Genomic DNA, 20,037 nt, shown 5'->3' on the forward strand with positions numbered 1-20,037 from the left:
TCTACAGGGGGGCTGTATAGCGTTACCTACAGAGGGGGCTGTATGGCGCTATCTACAGGGGGCTGTATGGCGCTATCTACAGGGGGGCTGTATGGCGTTACCTACAGAGGGGGCTGTATGGCGTTATCTACAGGGGGGCTGTATAGCGTTACCTACAGAGGGGGCTGTATGGCGCTATCTACAGGGGGCTGTATGGCGCTATCTACAGGGGGCTGTATGGCGTTATCTACAGGGGGGCTGTATGGCGTTATCTACAGGGGGGCTGTATGGCGTTATCTACAGGGGGGCTGTATGGCGTTATCTACAGGGGGGCTGTATAGCGTTACCTACAGAGGGGGCTGTATGGCGCTATCTACAGGGGGCTGTATGGCGCTATCTACAGGGGGGCTGTATGGCGTTACCTACAGAGGGGGCTGTATGGCGTTATCTACAGGGGGGCTGTATAGCGTTACCTACAGAGGGGGCTGTATGGCGCTATCTACAGGGGGCTGTATGGCGCTATCTACAGGGGGCTGTATGGCGTTATCTACAGGGGGGCTGTATGGCGTTATCTACAGGGGGGCTGTATGGCGTTACCTACAGAGGGGGCTGTATGGCGTTATCTACAGGGGGGCTGTATAGCGTTACCTACAGAGGGGGCTGTATGGCGCTATCTACAGGGGGCTGTATGGCGCAACTACAGGGGGCTGTATGGCGTTATCTACAGGGGGGCTGTATGGCGTTATCTACAGGGGGCTGTATGGCGTTATCTACAGGGGGGCTGTATGGCGCTATCCACAGGGGGGCTGTATGGCGTTCTCTACAGAGGGGACTGTATGGCGTTATCTACAGGGGGCTGTATGGCGTTATCTACAGGGGGGCTGTATGGCGCTATCCACAGGGGGGCTGTATGGCGTTCTCTACAGAGGGGGCTGTATGGCGTTATCTACAGAGGGGGCTGTATGGCGCTATCTACAGAGGGGGCTGTATGGCGCTATCTACAGGGGGCTGTATGGCGTTATCAACACGGGGGCTGTATGGCGTTATCTACATACAGCCCCCCCTGTAGGGAACGCCATACAGCCCCCCTGTAGGGAATGCCTTACAGCCCCCCTGTAGGGAACGCCATACAGCTCCCCCCTGTAGGGAACGCCATACAGCTCCCCCCTGTAGGGAACGCCATACAGCCCCCCCCTGTAGGGAATGCCATACAGCCCCCCCTGTAGGGAAAGCCTTACAGCCCCCCCTGTAGGGAACGCCATACAGCTCCCCCCTGTAGGGAACGCCATACAGCCCCCCCTGTAGGGAACGCCATACAGCCCCCCCCCTGTAGGGAACGCCATACAGCCCCCCCTGTAGGGAACGCCATACAGCCCCCCCCTGTAGGGAACGCTATACAGCGTCCCCAACCCCCCAAAAAAATGCGACCTACAGTGTGAAAAGACAAAAGACATGTATCCCCCTATCCACAGGATAGTTATCTACAGGGGGGCTGTATGGCGTTATCTACAGGGGGGCTGTATGGCGTTACCTACAGAGGGGGCTGTATGGCGTTATCTACAGGGGGCTGTATGGCGCTATCTACTGGGGGCTGTATGGCGTTATCTACAGGGGGCTGTATGGCGTTACCTACAGAGGGGGCTGTATGGCGTTATCTACAGGGGGCTGTATGGCGTTATCTACAGGGGGGCTGTATGGCGTTACCTACAGAGGGGGCTGTATGGCGTTACCTACAGAGGGGGCTGTATGGCGCTATCTACAGGGGGCTGTATGGCGTTATCTACAGGGGGGCTGTATGGCGTTATCTACAGGGGGGCTGTATGGCGTTATCTACAGGGGGCTGTATGGCGTTATCTACAGGGGGGCTGTATGGCGCTATCCACAGGGGGGCTGTATGGCGTTCTCTACAGAGGGGGCTGTATGGCGTTATCTACAGGGGGCTGTATGGCGTTATCTACAGGGGGGCTGTATGGCGCTATCCACAGGGGGGCTGTATGGCGTTCTCTACAGAGGGGGCTGTATGGCGTTATCTACAGAGGGGGCTGTATGGCGCTATCTACAGAGGGGGCTGTATGGCGCTATCTACAGGGGGCTGTATGGCGTTATCAACACGGGGGCTGTATGGCGTTATCTACAGAGGGGGCTGTATGGCGCTATCTACAGAGGGGGCTGTATGGCGCTATCTACAGGGGGCTGTATGGCGTTATCAACACGGGGGCTGTATGGCGTTATCTACATACAGCCCCCCCTGTAGGGAACGCCATACAGCCCCCCCTGTAGGGAACGCCATACAGCCCCCCCTGTAGGGAATGCCTTACAGCCCCCCCCCTGTAGGGAATGCCATACAGCCCCCCTGTAGGGAACGCCATACAGCCCCCCCTGTAGGGAACGCCATACAGCCCCCCCTGTAGGGAACGCCATACAGCCCCCCCCTGTAGGGAACGCTATACAGCGTCCCCAACCCCCCAAAAAAATGCGACCTACAGTGTGAAAAGACAAAAGACATGTATCCCCCTATCCACAGGATAGGGGGTTACATGTGTGATCGCTGGCAGCGATAGGGAGAACGGGGGACCTAAAGTCCGCCAAGTTCTCCATGACTAACCTCTGACTTCCGGCGTCTGCTAAGCTCAATAAAAATGAAAGGAGCGCTGATCACGCATGCGCACAAGCGCGACTGGCGCTCCATTCATTTCTACGGAGCTGCCGACACAGACCCCGGAAGTCCGAGGTTTGTGATGGAGAACTTCAGGGGACTTTCAGTCCCCCGTTCTCCCTATCAATGCCAGCGATCACACATATATCCCCTGTCCTATGGATAGGGGATACATGTCTTTTGTTTAATGGCAGAGCGGGGAGATACCTCCCTGCTCTGCCGTAGTGTTCAGTGGCGTCCCGCTGTAGCAGCCATAGCGGCTGCTAGCGGAGCCTCCGGCCATGGTGGGGACCTGTGCCGGCGGGCGACACGGGCCCCCTCATGCTGCGGGCCCCGTAGCAGCCGCTACGGCTGCTATAGCGGTAGTTACGCCACTGGATAGGTGATAAACATCTGATTGGTGTGGGTCCAACCGCTGGGATTACCACCGATCTTGAGAACAAGCTTACCTGGCCATCCCTGTGCGCCCCATATAAATTTGAGATGTACGCATGCTTAATTTTCTATGGGGCTGCTGGACTCTATCTCCGGAAGTCCCATAGAAAGTGAATGGAGCGATGGCCAAGCATGCGCAGTACCTCTCCATTCAAATGGGGTGCAAAGGGACGCCCAGTTAAGACCGTTCTCTGGATCGGTCCGGGTCCCAGCCGTCGGACCCCCACGATCAGTTATTTATGATCTATCCTGTGGATAGGTGGTAAATATTGCTTATGGACCAATAGTTTACTATTAGCACTATAGTTTAGTTTACTTTACCACTAACATCAGGCTCTTTACATGGTAAAACAATGACGTAGGCTTCGTTCACATCTGCGTCAGGGCTCCGTTCCATCTGAGCTTTCCATCGGACGGAAAGCTCCGACGGAACGGAGCCCGAACGCAGATATGATCATAGCCTTACAGGGTAGCCAACTATAGGTGGTACTGGAGAGACAATACTTACTTTGTATACTTTTCCCACAGGGAAATCAATACTTTAGAGGCACTTAAATTACTAAAATATTAATTTAGGCTTCCGTAATATCTCATCTGGATTATTCTAACATCTTACTAACAGTTCTCACTTAACTAAAATGGTTCCCCTAATTCATTTTGAATGCACCAACTAGTCGACTGATCTTTCGGGCCACCATAAACATGCATGTTTGGCTCAGCTAAGTGTACATGTTTATGTTAATAGGGTGTGGGTTAAAAAAATATAACCTGCACAATCGTTCTCTCTTGACACCTTAGGATGTATGATACATACATATTTTTTTTTACTCCAGATGCATAACCTTACATTAATTTACATTAAATCTATTTAATTTAAGAGGATGTTTAAACACTCAATGGAGCATGTTTATCAAATAAAATGCACCAGAAAAGTGAAGAAATGTGCGTAATTATTAATCTTCTTCAGCAACGTGTATGATCGGAAAACAAAAAAAGACGCATCAATAAAGCATTTGAAAATTACTTGGAATGGTTATGCCAAATTTATTATAAACTAGCACTATTTTTTGCACAAAATACTGGTGTGTGTGTGTGTGTGTGTGTGTGTGTGTATACACACCTGCCATAAGGTGGCTTGAAGCGCAGCTAACTTTTTCAGGTGACTTTTCACAATAAGCTGTTGTGTGTGTATATGAGGAATAACACTATTTCTGGCCATTATATGACTTGTAATCTGCATTTTTACTAGTTTACCCTCTGCAGGTTCTATCTCTAAATCCTTAGGGTATGTGCACACACACTAATTACGTCCGTAATGGACGGACGTATTTCGGCCGCAAGTACCGGACCGAACACAGTGCAGGGAGCCGGGCTCCTAGCATCATAGTTATGTACGACGCTAGGAGTCCCTGCCTCTCTGCAGGACAACTGTCCCGTACTGTAATCATGTTTTCAGTACGGGACAGTAGTTCCACTCAGAGGCAGGGACTCCTAGCATCGTACATAAGTATGATGCTAGGAGCCCGGCTCCCTGCACTGTGTTCGGTCCGGTACTTGCGGCCGAAATACGTCCGTCAATTACGGACGTAATTAGTGTGTGTGCACATACCCTTAGATTGCGGGGTGCCGATGGTTGCCATGGATACCAGGGGGTCTAATTAAGTCCCCAGGTCTGCCATTTTTCTGCTGCTATTAAACCTTAACTTTTTCAATAATGTACAAAAAAGAAATCTTAAAAGTAAAAATCTATTCCCTTTTCCAATTTTTCCTCTAAAGTAATGCGAAAACAAAAGTTTTTACAATATAACATTATTTAACCCGGTGGATGAACGCCTGTAGGAAAACAAAATTCTCAATGCCAAAGTTATGACTCTCAGAAAATGGTGACAAATATAGTACCAATACAGACCAGATGAGCTAATGGCTGGACATCTAAAGAAATGACATCATTACTTGTTTCATGAAAGTTTATTTAGTACTGCATATCTCTAATGCTACCTATACACAGTATGATGGTTGACCCTTACCGGACTTAATGAGGTCTCAAAGTCCAGTGCATTGTTCAGTAGTACATGGAGCACAGGAGCGGAGATTGCTTCTTTGAGGTTATAGCCGAACCACAACTTGTTCATAATCGCCTTAAAGAAGATATATATTTCATGGAGGAATAGTGGAAACCAGAATAGAAGCACAAGATGATGTTACATACAATAATATGATACATAAAAACCAGAAGTGCGTAGCCCTCATCTTAAATCATACATTATGGAGTGTATCTAAAGCTACAAGATAAAGCCATCGGTGAGTTTTCTCAAAACAGTATCATTTATGCCATCTCAATTACGAATGCTAGGGCCCAAAACATTTTTGCTGCAAGGGCTTCTTTAAGGGTATGTGCACACGATAGCAGGCATTTACGTGTGAAAAGACAGACTGTTTTCAAGAGAAAACAGCTGCCTCGTTTCACACGTAAATGCTCCTCCTCGTAATATACGAGGCGTCTGTGACGTTCGTAAATCTTGAGCTGCTCTTCATTGAGTTCAATGAAGAACGGCTCAAATTACGTTGCAAAGAAGTGCCCTGCACTTCTTTGCCGAGGCAGTCAATTTACGCGTCGTCGTTTGACAGCTGTCAAACGACGACGCGTAAATTACAGGTCGTCTGCACAGTACGTCGGCAAACCAATTCAAATGAATGGGCAGATGTTTGCCGACGTATTGTAGCCCTATTTTCAGGCGTAAAACGAGGCATAATACGCCTCGTTTACGCCTGAAAATAGGTCGTGTGAACCCAGCCTAAGGGGGTTGTCGCCTGCTTATTTCTTGAAGTGAATACTGCTTTGACTTTTGAAGCGCCAGGAGCCTCAATTGAAAGTGGCTGACATCTCCCATTATTTGTTGCTTTGGCGTCAGTAGTTTGGTGTGAACACCCACCACTTAGAGAGCACTGCAGCAACAAGGGTAAGTTCATAAATTTGTGTGGGACCCCCATTAATTTTTAGAATGAAGAGTCCACAGCACTGATTTAGCGCTGCGGACCCTTCACTGTTTTCCCCAGCCACCAACTGTGGCCAACCACCCCCTGGCCACCAACTGTGCAGGGAACTGCAGCACCGCTCCATTCAAGTGATTGAAGCCTGCTGTAGATCCCTGCACAGCCCAGTGGTTAGGAGCACCACTGTGCAGGGAAAACTTAGAAGGGGATGCGTTACTAAATCAGCGCTACGGTCTCTTCATTCTCAGGATAGGTTGATGTTCCAGAGGTTGGACACCCACCAATCAGAAACAGGTAGCTTATCCTAGCAATATGCCATCACTTTATAATATCAGAATAACCCTTTAGAGAGAATCTGTCACCAGGTTTATGCTGCCCTATCTGAGAGCAGCATAAAGTCATGGCAGGGCCCCTGATTCCAGCATTGGGTCACCTACTTTGTAATATGCAGTCGTTTTCATAAAATGTAGCAGCACGAGCCGAGCGTATACAAGAACTACGACTCCCCCTCACCTCCCTCCGCTGATTGACGGCTTTCTCCCCATACTGTCAATCAGCAGGGGGAGTCGCATCTCATGAATATCGAGGACTCCTGAGTGCGAGCACATCATTGAGATGATTCCTTGCTCGGCTCGAGCTGCAGGATATAAACAGGGGTTTTATGAAAAAGACTAAGGCTGGGTTCACACGACCTATTTTCAGACGTAAACGAGGCGTATTATGCCTCGTTTTACATCTGAAAATACGGCTACAATACGTCGGCAAACATCTGCCCATTCATTTGAATGGGTTTGCCGACGTACTGTGCCGACGACCTGTCATTTACGCGTCCTCGTTTGACAGCTGTCAAACGACGACGCGTAAATTGACTGCCTCGGCAAAGAAGTGCAGGACACTTCTTTGAAACGCAATTTGAGCCGTTCTTCATTGAAGTCAATGAAGAGCAGCTCAAGATTTACGAGCGTCAAAGACGCCTCGCATAATGCGAGGAGCTTTTACGTCTGTTCACACGAGGCGTACATTTACGCGCCGCTGTCAAAAGACGGCGCGTAAATAGACGCCCGCGTCAAAGAAGTGACCTGTCACTTCTTGGGGCGTAATCGGAGCCGTTATTCATTGACTCCAATGAAAAGCAGCGCCAATTACGTCCATAATTGACGCGGCGTTCAAGCGCCTGCACATGCCGTTACGGCTGAAATTACGGGGATGTTTTCTCCTGAAAACATCCCCGTAATTTCAGCCATTACGGACGCTGTCGTGTGAACATACCCTTAGGCTGGGTTCACACGACCTATTTTCAGATGTAAACGAGGCGTATTATGCCTCGATTTACGTCTGAAAATACGGCTCCAATACGTCGGCAAACATCTGCCCATTCTTTTGAATGGGTTTGCCGACGTACTGTGCCGACGACTCGTAAAATGACTGCCTCGTCAAAGAAGTGCAGGACACTTCTTTGGACGTTTTTGGAGCCATTTTCTCATAGACTCCAATGAAAAGAGCTCCAAAAACGGACGTGAAAAACGCCGCGAAAAACGCAAGTTGCTCAAAAAACTTCTGAAAATCAGGGGCTGTTTTCCCTTGAAAACAGCTCCGTATTTTCAGACGGTTTTGGTCACTACGTGTGCACATATCCTAAGGGTATGTTCACACGACAGCGTCCGTAACGGCTGAAATTACGGGGATGTTTGCAGGAGAAAACATCCCGTAATTTCAGCCGTAACGGCATGTGCAGGCGCTTGAACGCCGCGTCCATTACGGGCGTAATTGGCGCTGCTTTTCATTGGAGTCAATGAATAACAGCTCCAATTACGCCCCAAGAAGTGACAGGTCACTTCTTTGACGCGGGCATCTATTTACGCGCCGTCATTTGACAGCGGCGCGTAAATATACGCCTCGTGTGAACAGACAAACATCAGCCCATTGCTTTCAATGGGCAGATGTTTGTCAACGCTATCGAGGCGCATTTTTCGGACGTAATTCGGGGCAAAAACGCCCGAATTACATCCGTAATTAGTGTGTGTGAACATACCCTTAGGCTATGTTCATACGCTGAGCCAAAAACTTCTGAAAATACGGAGCTGTTTTCAAGGGAAAACAGCCCCTGATTTTCAGACGTTTTTTGAGCAACACGCGTTTTCGCGCCATTTTTTCGGCCGTTTTTGGAGCTGTCTTCAATAGTCTATGGCTATGTTCACACGGAGTATTTTGCAGGAGGAATATCTGCCTCAAAATTCCGTTTGGAAGTTTGAGGCATATTTTCCTATCCCTGCACGCCGATTTTCGCTGTGTTTTTCGCCCGCGGCCATTGAGCGCCGCGGGGATAAAACACCATGAAATATGCTTTCTCTGCCTCCCATTGAAGTCAATGGGAGGTCAGAGGCGGAAACGCCCGAAGATAGGGCATGTCGCTTCTTTTTCCCGCGAGGCAGTTTTACTGCTCGCGGGAAAAAGACGCCGACGCCTCCCATTGAAATCAATGGGAGGCATTTTCGGGCCGTTTTTGCCGAGTTTTGTGACGCGGTTTCCGCGTCAAAAAACTCATCAAAATACTCCGTGTGAACATAGCCTATGAGAAAACGGCTCCAAAAAGTCCCAAGAAGTGTCCTGCACTTCTTTTGAAGAGGCAGTAATTTTACACGTCGTCTTTTGACAGCGATGCGTAAAATGACAGGTCGTCGGCACAGTACATGGGCAAACCCATTGAAAGCAATGGGCAGATATTTGCCAACGTATTGTAGCCGTTTTTTCAGACGTATTTCGAGGCGTAAAACGCCTCCATTACGTCTGAAAATAGGTCGTGTGAACCCAGCCATACAAAGTGACACACGGCTGTAATCAGGGTCTCTGGCGCTATTTAATGCTGCCCTCATATAGGGCAGCATAAACCTGGTGACATAGTCTCTTTAAGTTGATATATGGGAGAGGGCATGTATCACTGCATAACTGGGTCATTAATGTCATAAGGTCATTTTCATTATTTTATGTTAATAAAACGTAGTCACTAAATAAAAGAATAGTTCAGCAAATTTCTAATATACTTTATTTCAATTCTTCACCGTTTTTAAGATCTTTGCTGTGAGTGAACCAGAACATTCTTTTGTACAGCAAACCTACATGTAGCTAGCCTGGCCCCTATACTGATGTATTTAAGCCCAGTTCACACAGAGTTTCTTGGCGCTGATTTTGATGTGGAAACTGCGTCGGAATCAGCGCCAAAAAATGGGCGATATAACCTCCCATTGATTTCAATGGGAGGCGGAGGCGTTTTTTTTCCCGAGTGGCTTTTAGCGACTCGCTGGAAAATAAAGCGGCATATCCTTTCCTGCCGCGGTTCCCCCTCTGGCCTCCAATTGAAATCCATGGGAAGCAGAAAAAGCATGTTCCGCTGCGTTTTTTGCCCATGGTTCTGAATGGCCGCGGATGAAAAACGCTCCGATAACAGCGGCAAGAAAGTGCAGGCAGGTTAAAATCTTTTCTGCCTGCAAAATACTCTGTACAAACTAGACCTTAGGGTCAGGGTATGTTCACACGTAGTCAACAAAAACGTCTGAAAATCCAGAGCTGTTTTCAAGGGAAAACAGACCCTGCTTTTCAGACGTTTTTTTACCAACTCGCATTTTTCGCAGCGTTTTCACGCCGTTTTCGCGGCGTTTTTTACGTCCGTTTTTGGAGCTGTTTTCATTGGAGTCTATGAGAAAACAGCTCCAAAAACGTCCAAAGAAGTGTCCTGCACTTCTTTTTACGAGGCGTAATTTTACGCGTCGTAATTGCCGTCCGACGCGTAAAATTACGCGTCGTGTGGACAATACAGCGTTATACCCATAGAAAGTAATGGGCAGATGTTTGACGACGTATTTCCAGACGTAAAACGAGGCAAAATACGCCTCGTATACGTCTGAAATTTGGCCGTGTGAACATACCCTCACACACACACAGTTTTGATGCAGTTTTTGGCTCAGCTTTTTTTAGCCAAGCACATGAGCGAACATAAAAGAAAGAAGATGCGTCAGTCTTTTCTTTATACCTTTCCTTTCTTTTGGATCCACATCTGCCTTTCGCTCAAAAAACTGATCCAAAAACTGCATCAAAACTGTGTGTGTGATCCTGGCCTCAAAGAGCATTGTCTAGACGGGCTATAATTGTCAAATGTTTGCTAACTAGTACAGTATTTTCTGGTTACTCCCTTGACTGAAGGCATGACTCTAAGGCCTCATTTACACGAGCGTGTGCGTTTTGCGCGCGCAAAAAACGCTGCGTTTTGCGCGCGCAAAAGGCACTTGGCAGCTCCGTGTGTCATCCGTGTATAGAGATGAGGCTAGTCGACGCCCGTCACTGTCCAAGGTGCTGAAAGAGCTAACTGATCGGCAGTAACTCTTTCAGCACCCTCGACAGTGAATGCCGAACACAATATACACCAACCTGTGAATAAAAAAAGACTTTCATACTTACCAAGAACTTCCTGCTTCCCCCAGTCCGGGCTCCCGGCCGTTGCCTTGGTGACGCGTCCCACTCTTGTCATCCGGCCCCACCTCCCAGGATGACGCCGCAGTCCATGAGACCGCTGCAGCCTGTGATTGGCTGCAGCCTGTGCTTGGCCTGTGATTGGCTGCAGCTGTCACTTGGACTTAACTGTCATCCCGGGAGGTCGGACCGGAGTTATCGGTAAGTCAGAACTTTTTTTTTTTTTTACAGGTTCATGGATTTTCGGAGCGGAAGTCACTGTCCATGGTGCTGAACCAGTTTAACGCTTTCAGCACCGTGGACAGTGACTGTCTCCTGACGTCGCGTACCCGAACATTTTTTACCGGTTTCGGTCAAAACGAGTTTGGCCGAACCCGGTGAAGTTCGGTGCGCTCATCTCGAATTTGACACTCCGTTTGGATGTTTGTAACCAGAAAAGCACGTGGTGCTTTTCTGTTTACATTCAGGAGTTTGACAGCTCTTGCGTGATTTTCGCGCATGCAACGCAGGACCGTCAGTGTGGCATGCGTTGTTTTCACGCACCCATTGAAGTCAATGGGTGCGTGTTGCGTGAAAAACGCAAGAATATAGAACATGTCGTGAGTTTTACGCAACGCACTCACGCAGCGCAAAATTCACGCATCGTCTAAACAGCCCCATAGACTATTATAGGTGCGTACGACACGCGTGAAAAGCACGCGCGTCGCACGCGCGTATAATACGCTCGTGTAAATGAGGCCTAAAGTAGAGTGTGGCGTAGAGCCTAAAATACACCTAATAAATTACAGTACAGCTTATCAAAACTATAGTGGGGAAAAAAACCAAAACCAAAGGTTAACCCCTCAATGACTACCCAATCTCCGTTTCACTTAGATCCATATATTGCTTGGTATCATCAATGGCGGATTATAATATGGGCGTTTCGGGCGGTCGCCCGGGGCCCGAGGCTGCCAGGGGGCCCATCGGGGCCCGAGGCTGCCAGGGGGCCCATCGCGGCCCGAACCGCCCATCGCGGCCCGAACCGCGCTGCCCGCTTCCAACTGAATCTGCATCCGCAGGACGCAGATTCAGTTGGGTTGAATGCTGGAGCCTCGCTCCAGCATTCACTCTGTCGTGAGCGGCTCGGTGCAGGCAGGCACGATGTAGTGACGTCATCGCGTCTGTCTGCACGGAGTCACTCACAGCACAGTGCAGAGGAGGAGAAGCATCGCATCCCCCACCGTCGTGGGAACCGGGATAGGTAAGTAATTATGTTTTATTTTTTATTAGGTACGCACATATGGGGCATTATGCTGTGTCAGCTATGGGGCATTATACTGTGTCACCTCTATGGGGCATTATACTGTGTCAGCTATGGGGCATTATGCTGTGTCAGCTATGGGGCATTATGCTGTGTCTTCTATGGGGCATTATACTGTGTCAGCTATGGGGCATTATACTGTGTCAGCTATGGGGCATTATACTGTGTCAGCTATGGGGCATTATACTGTGTCAGCTATGGGGCATTATACTGTGTCACCTCTATGGGACATTATACTGTGTCAGCTATGGGGCATTATACTGTGTCAGCTATGGGGCATTATACTGTGTCAGCTATGGGGCATTATACTGTGTCAGCTATGGGGCATTAGGGTATGTGCACACTTAGTGACCAATGTGCACACGTAGTGACCGTTTTTTGACCAACTCGAATTTTTCGCGCCGTTTTTCGCGCCGTTTTTTACGTCCGTTTTTGGAGCTGTTTTCATTGGAGTCTATGAGAAAACAGCTCCAAAAACGTCCAAAGAAGTGTCCTGCACTTCTTTTGACGAGGCTGTATTTTTACGCGTCGTCGTTTGACAGCTGTCAAACGACGACGCGTAAATAACAGGTCGTCTGCACAGTACGTCGGCAAACCCATTCAAATGAATGGGCAGATGTTTGCCGACGTATTGTAGCCCTATTTTCAGACGTAAAACGAGGCATAATACGCCTCGTATACGTCTGAAAATAGGTTGTGTGAACCCAGCCTAAGGGTATGTTCACACGCTGAGAGGCAGTTACGTGTGAAAAGACAGACTGTTAACAGCTGCCTCGTTTCACACGTAAAAGCTCCTCCTCGTAATTTACGAGGCATCTGAGACGCTCGTAAACCTTGAGCCGTGCTTCATTGATTTCAATGAAGAACGGCTCAAATTACGTGGCAAAGAAGTGCCCTGCACTTCTTTGCCGAGGCAGTAAATTTACGGGTCATCGTTTGACAGCTGTCAAACGACGACTCGTAAATAACAGGTCGTCTGCACAGTACGTCGGCAAACCCATTCAAATGAATGGGCAGATGTTTGCCGACGTATTGTAGCCATATTTTCAGACGTAAAACGAGGCATAATACGCCTCGTATACGTCTGAAATTTGGCCGTGTGAACATACCCTTAGGGTATGTTCACACGCTGAGAGGCAGTTACGTGTGAAAAGACAGGCTGTTAACAGCTGCCTCGTTTCACACGTAAAAGCTCCTCCTCGTAATTTACGAGGCATCTGAGACGCTCGTAAACCTTGAGCCGTGCTTCATTGATTTCAATGAAGAACGGCTCAAATTACGTGGCAAAGAAGTGCCCTGCACTTCTTTGCCGAGGCAGTAAATTTACGGGTCGTCGTTTGACAGCTGTCAAACGACGACTCGTAAATAACAGGTCGTCTGCACAGTACGTCGGCAAACCCATTCAAATGAATGGGCAGATGTTTGCCGACGTATTGTAGCCATATTTTCAGACGTAAAACGAGGCATAATACGCCTCATATACGTCTGAAATTTGGCCGTGTGAACATACCCTTATACTGTGTCACCTCTATGGGGCATTATGCTGTGTCAGCTATGGGGCATTATGCTGTGTCTTCTATGGGGCATTATACTGTGTCAGCTATGGGGCATTATGCTGTGTCAGCTATGGGGCATTATACTGTGTCAGCTATGGGGCATTATACTGTGTCACCTCTATGGGACATTATACTGTGTCAGCTATGGGGCATTATACTGTGTCAGCTATGGGGCATTATACTGTGTCGCAGCTATGGAGGCATTATACTGTGTCACAGCTATGGGGCATTATACTGTGTCGCAGCTATGGAGGCATTATACTGTGTCACAGCTATGGAGGATTTATACTGTGTCGCAGCTATGGATGCATTATACTGTGTAGAGGCAGCTATGAAGGGCATTATACTGTGTCGCAGCTATGGAGGCATTATACTGTGTCGCAGCTATGGAGGCATTATACTGTCGCAGCTATGGGGGCATTATACTGTCGCAGCTATGGGGGCATTATACTGTGTCGCAGCTATGGAGGCATTATACTGTGTCGCAGCTATGGAGGCATTATACTGTGTCGCAGCTATGGGGGCATTATACTGTGTCACATCTATGGGGCATTATACTGTGTAGAGGCAGCTATGAAGGGCATTATACTGTGTCGCAGCTATGGAGGCATTATACTGTGTCGCAGCTATGGAGGCATTATACTGTCGCAGCTATGGAGGCATTATACTGTCGCAGCTATGGGGGCATTATACTGTGTCGCAGCTATGGAGGCATTATACTGTGTCGCAGCTATGGGGCATTATACTGTGTCGCAGCTATGGGGGCATTATACTGTGTCACATCTATGGGGCATTATACTGTGTAGAGGCAGCTATGAAGGGCATTATACTGTGGGGGCAGCTATGGGTGGCAATATACTGTGGGGGCAGCTACGGGGGACATTATACTGAGCAATTACAAGAGCTGCAGGTCCAAGGGGGGAGACGCTGTGTAGCACAATATACAAGGGGGGATTGTTGTATAGCACTATATAGAAGGGAGCGCTGTGTATCACTATATCTAAGGGGGATTGCTGTGTAGCACTATATACAAGAGGGGGAGGGCTATGTGACGCTATTTACAGAGGGGGAGGACTGTGTAGCGCTATTTACAGGGGGCTGTGTGTGGTGCTATCTACAGTGTTTGACACAATTATATTCAGGGGCGCAGTCTATGGTGCTATAATATTTAGGGGCACAGTGTTTGTACTATTTTATTCAGGGGCGCAGTGTTTGGTGCTATTATATTTAGGGGCAAAGTGTGTGGCACCATGATAATATTATCTTTGTTTATAGGTGTGGAAATGTTGGAAAAGTGAGGAGCCAAAGACATCTGAGTGGCAAATTCTGCAGAAATGGGTCATGGCCGGGAAAAGTAGTCATAAAGTCTGGACTGGATGGAGAAGAGGAAAAAAACTACGTCGTCACCTGTGAGTCACTAGATTTATAGAGAATCTGTCACCTCTCCTGACATGTTTATTATAGGAAATCCTTGTATTTCACAAAAAGTCTTTCTGCAGTCCAGGACTGATAGACAATTCCCCTTGTCAGGAGGTTGTGTCCCTGCACAGTGTGATACTGTCAGTATGTAGGGACACAGCCCTGTGACAAGGGGAATCGTAACACTGTTAATGCTTGCCCAAAAAAGTAGTGTTAAAAATAGTTACGGTGCGGCGGTGAGGAAGGGGGGCCCAAGTTTGGTCTACTTAATCCGCCACTGGGTATCATATAGAATCACCTCATTGCCAACCATTTTGCCAACCCTATGAAATAGTCTCATTGCAATTTCCATTTTTCTGTTGCTGTATGGACACTTACCTGTGCCGTAGCACTCACAATCCTTAATCCACCTGAACCACCTATTACCAGTTGGGACCTCTTGTCATCGGAGAGAAGAATGGTTGGTGTCATGGAAGATGGTGGCTGCATCCCTACAATGCCAAGGAATAATAATCCTAGTGAATTTTTTAGAAATCAGCACAATAATATCAAAATGTATTTTCAGCATCTGTGCTGGATCAACGGGGGAATTTATGAGGAAATAGTAGTGGTTTGTTTTTTTTATTTATAACATTTGCGGCACTTTTAGTTTTTAACAACCGGACAACCCCTTTAAATGCTATTATGAATTATATAGGGACTTGTAATTCTCAACCAGTACTATTAACTGGCTGAGGAGTGAGTGCCATAAATAACGAACAGTGGCTGTTAACACTATTATATACTAGGGCATCTGTGAAAGGGTGATGCACAATTTTTTTTAATCTAAATAGATCCAACATTCTGTGCTGATTTAATTTCTTAACCCCTTTAGGACTGAGACATTTTTTGATTTTCTATTTTCACTCCTTCCAAGAGGTACAACAATTTTCTGTCAAAAGAGCGGTGTGAGGGCTTATTTTTTGCGGGAGGAGTTGTAGTTTTTATTGGTAGCATTTAAAGTACCATAAAATGTACTGGGAAACGGAAAAAAAATTATTTGCGGCTGAAATTGGAAAAATACTGAGATTCCTCGATTGTTGTTTGGTTTTCGCTTTCACAGTTTTCACCGTGCGGTAAAAATGCCAACTTAACCTTAGTCTTTGGCTCAATACGATTACGGTGATACCAAATTTATGAAGTTTTTTTTAATATTACTACTTTTAAAGAAAAAAACTTTTAGTTAAAAAAAATAGTTTTGTGTCGCCACATTCTGAGAGCCATAACTTTTTTTACATTTTTCATAGAGTGAGCGGTGTGATGGCTTATTTTTTGCGGGACGAGCTGTAGTTTTTATCAGTACCATTTTTTTTCGTAAATTTTTTTTAAGAGCTAAGTTGACCAATAAACAGCGATTTTGGCATTTTACATTTTTTCTATTTTACGGCGTTCACTGTGTGCGTTAAATAACACTATATTGTAATAGTTCAGACTTTAACGGAAGCAGCGATACCAATTTTGTTTGCTTTCTTATTTTTTACATTACTTTAGAGAAAAAATGGGAAAAGGTGGTTTTTTTTTGAACTCCTAATATTTTTTTTTTCTACTAAAAACTTAATTTCACTTGTTTTAAACAGTTTATCAGTCCCCCTAGGGGACTTAAACCAGCGATGTATCGCTGGTACAATACACTGCAATACTAATGTATTGCAGTATATTGTCATTTTTACAGGCTCCCGTTAAGCCCTGCCACACTAAGCTATTCATTCCGTCAAAATGACGGAACCCTTGCACAACTGAGACAAACGGAAACCATTGACACTACTTACAAGGGGCTGTGTGGCACTACCTACAGGGGGCTGTGTGGCACTACCTACAAGGGGGCTGATGGTTATTTTACTGTGAGTGGGGGGCTGATGGTCTTCAAGTGGTTTCCACCTCTGAACTCCAATTGAAATTAATAGGAGGCAGAAAATACCTGTGGCGCTCGTTTGGAGCTTTTTTGCCTGCGTCTTTTGCATTAGCTTCAACGGCTTAAAAAAAAATGCAAAAAAAAAAAAAAAGGTCAAACAATGCTGTCAATTCGAAATCTGCCTCAAAATTCCTGAAGGAATTTTGAGGCAGATTTGTTTTGCCTTACAAAAAACGCTGTGTGAACATACCCTACTTGTTTTTAGCGCTTTTCTGTCTTTCTCTAAAAATTCTTGGTTGGGAAACTCTGTACTAGGCTACAGTATCACACCAGCCTACGCAAGGATCCCGTCGTGGAACAGCTCAGTTCGCCGTAGGAACGGCGTAGGATATTTTTTTTTGGGGGGGGCACTGTTTACAAGGGGGAGGTGGGGGATGTATGACACTGTCTATAAAGAGGAGTTGGGGGATTATGGCACGATTTGCAAGAAGGAGGTGGGGGATTATGGCACTGTCTACAGGGAGGCTGTATGGCACACTCTACAGTAGGGCACTATCTACAAGGGGGGTGCCGTGTGTGGCAGCCAGGGGAGAGGGGCATTCTACTGTGTGGAAGCCACTAAGCAGACATTATACTGTGTAGGGCACGATACAGGGGGGCAATATACTCCATGTGGCACTTAGGGGGCATAATACTGTGTGGGCATGATTAGAGGACAAAACACTGTGTCCTAGAAGGGATTATAATATATTATTAAATATTATTATTATACTGTATGGGGGGCACTAAGGGGGCATTATACTGTGTGGGGGCACTATATAGGGCATTATACTGTCGGGGGGCACTATACATTTTTTTTATGGGGAATTTTTTTATTATGGGGTGGTGCGCCGAAAGAAAATTTTACTCAGGGTGCCATCTATCCTAAGGCCGACCCTGTAAACATGAGATGCTGTGGCAGTTGGAGAGTCCTATTGCTGGTCACATGACAGAGCTGAGGACCAGAAGGGCATTAGTGGATAACTCACAAATACAGCCACCAGTAAGAAGATCGCCACAATTTACATAATGTGCCTTTCCAACGAGCCTGAGCATAAAACATTTTGTGGGAGTGTTTCTTTAATGATACATGTAAATAGGACTACATATAGTCTGATTCACATAGTTATAATTGGAAGACACTACATTACTAGTTGGTAATGTACCAAGCAATATGTTATAGATGGAACTACAACTTTTCATGAATGAAACTGTATGCCCTGTAGGGGTTAATAATAAAGTAATTCCATAAAGTTAAAATACTGTGTCCTACTGAGCCCTAACATTTGAAGGATTTCAATATTATGAGGCTACCAAGGTAAAGAGAGAAAGGTACATTATAAAAGCATTATGCCTACTATGTTTTTTTTTAAATGTAGACAACTAAAATAGGGAGTAATCTGGTAAAAGCTTCACATTGTAATTATTCATTAGCTATTAGGTACATTAAGAATTTTTTTGGAACTAAAACATTGATGTTGTCTTACTTGGATAGGCCGTCAATGTTTGATTAGTGGGAGTCCAACCCCCAAGTGTAAGTGGTGAAGCTAAGGTACTAGGCACTGCCACATGTTTGGGAAATGCTATTATACAACTATAATCATTAAAAGGACTGCGGTTCTCCAGCAGGGTCCTCAGACTCAGCAGGTGATTTGGTCCAATCTCCACAATCCTTTAGTGATCTGGCGGTGTCACTTATTATGAGCAAAAAGGTTGGTGCTATTTTTTATACAGGCTCCCCTGAATTTTATAGCAAAAGATACTTTTCAGGTAAAGTTTTATTTTTCTATTTTTTTAATACAGTGTTGTAGAGGGACAAGTGGGTTTTCTTTAATAATAGCTACTTTAATGCATACCAAAAAACAAGTACAGAAAAGATAGGATTAAAAAAATAATAAGATCTCACCTTCCTTCAAGGAAACCATAGGAATATTGCAGAAATCGGCTAGCTGATTATTCAAGATTATCCCTGTACTTGGCGAATAAATCATTGCGCCAAATCTAGTATTCAGAAAAAGAAAAAAAAGAAAAGTTCCTACAGAAATGAATACATAAAGATCAATCTACGAAAGGATTCTTTACCAAAAAGCAATCATCCATTGGAATGCCCTACCACAAGAAGTAGTAATGGTGGATAAAATAACAGCCTTTATAGGGCTTGGTAAAAGTTAGGCAGGCGATTTAGTATTGCTTTCCTCTTAAACAGCTAAATGTAAAAAAGGTGATGGACCTAATGGACATGTGTATTTTTCCAACCTATAACTATGTAAGAAAGTGCAAAAAAAAAAGTAACCGTTTTATATTTTCCTTCTCTCCCCATAATTGATGTGCAACTTCTTTCTAAACAACACTTTGATTAAATATTTGTTCATTTCTTTTATAACTATTTCCTATCACACTATGTAGCAGTTCTGATTATATTATTTAATTGTTTCAAGCCATGATCTTGTATAGAGCTGAACAAAACATTTAGAAGAACACAAAGAATGTAAACAAGCCTTACCTATACGAGCATACAATCTATAAGAAATAAGGTGTTGGGGTGGGAGAATGAACAAGTGATGTTAGTAGGATGTAATATTGGGTTTAAGCGGGAGACCCTTTTTGGGTTTTTGATATGCCATAAATGTCCGGTTGGGTTACAACCACTGGGACCTTGGTAGATCCAGACAATCCATTCTTCCCAGCAATGTGTCGTCCCCTCATGCATGGTCACTTTCCATTATAGTGCATTGGATATACATGTGCACTCAGCTGTTTCTATATCACCCAATTATTGTAATGGAGCCTGACTGTGCATGCCATATCTATTATAATAAGTACCCCCAGGTGACAAGCTTGTGGATGTTTGAAGAGTGAGGCTCCATACACACGACTGTGCCCGTAATTACGGGCGCAGACGGATGCGGGCAGCCGGACGTTTTTACGGGCTGTGCTCCCATTATAAAGTATAGGAGCACTGTCCGTAAAATAAGAAAATAGGACATGTCTTATTTTTTTCGGCCGGTTTCACGGCACGGACACCCTCCCGTAGACATACGGGAAGGTGTGCATCGGCCATAGAAATTAATGGGCCTGTAATTATGGACCGTAATTACGGTCTGTAATTACGGGTGATTTTACGGTCGTGTGCATGGGACCTGAGAGTTCATGTCTGGAATTGCCTAAAGTTAGCTATGTTGCATACCTTGTTTTATACAGGCTGTGCTATATTAATCATGTATGTAACATTCACAAAAACATGAACAATTTTCTAACTTGACTAATTCAAAAACTAAACGGAGTCATTGATTTTAACCTGAGG

At 45.9% G+C, this 20,037-nt stretch overlaps 1 protein-coding gene across 1 annotated transcript in view; it reads right to left on the reverse strand.

Moving 5' to 3' along the window:
* The window catches only part of GGT5 (gamma-glutamyltransferase 5), a 104,773-nt gene that overhangs the window by 5,360 nt on the left and 79,376 nt on the right, over positions 1–20,037 (reverse strand). The window contains exons 9-11 of the mRNA XM_075831915.1: positions 18,640–18,734; positions 15,182–15,294; positions 5,098–5,208 (exon numbers count right to left, since the gene is read on the reverse strand). Coding sequence (XP_075688030.1) covers positions 5,098–5,208; positions 15,182–15,294; positions 18,640–18,734 — 319 coding nt within the window. The remainder of the gene's footprint in view (positions 1–5,097; positions 5,209–15,181; positions 15,295–18,639; positions 18,735–20,037) is intronic.

This window comes from Rhinoderma darwinii, chromosome 1, assembly GCF_050947455.1.
Source record: "Rhinoderma darwinii isolate aRhiDar2 chromosome 1, aRhiDar2.hap1, whole genome shotgun sequence".
In the NCBI taxonomy this organism is placed as follows: Eukaryota; Metazoa; Chordata; class Amphibia; order Anura; family Rhinodermatidae; genus Rhinoderma; species Rhinoderma darwinii.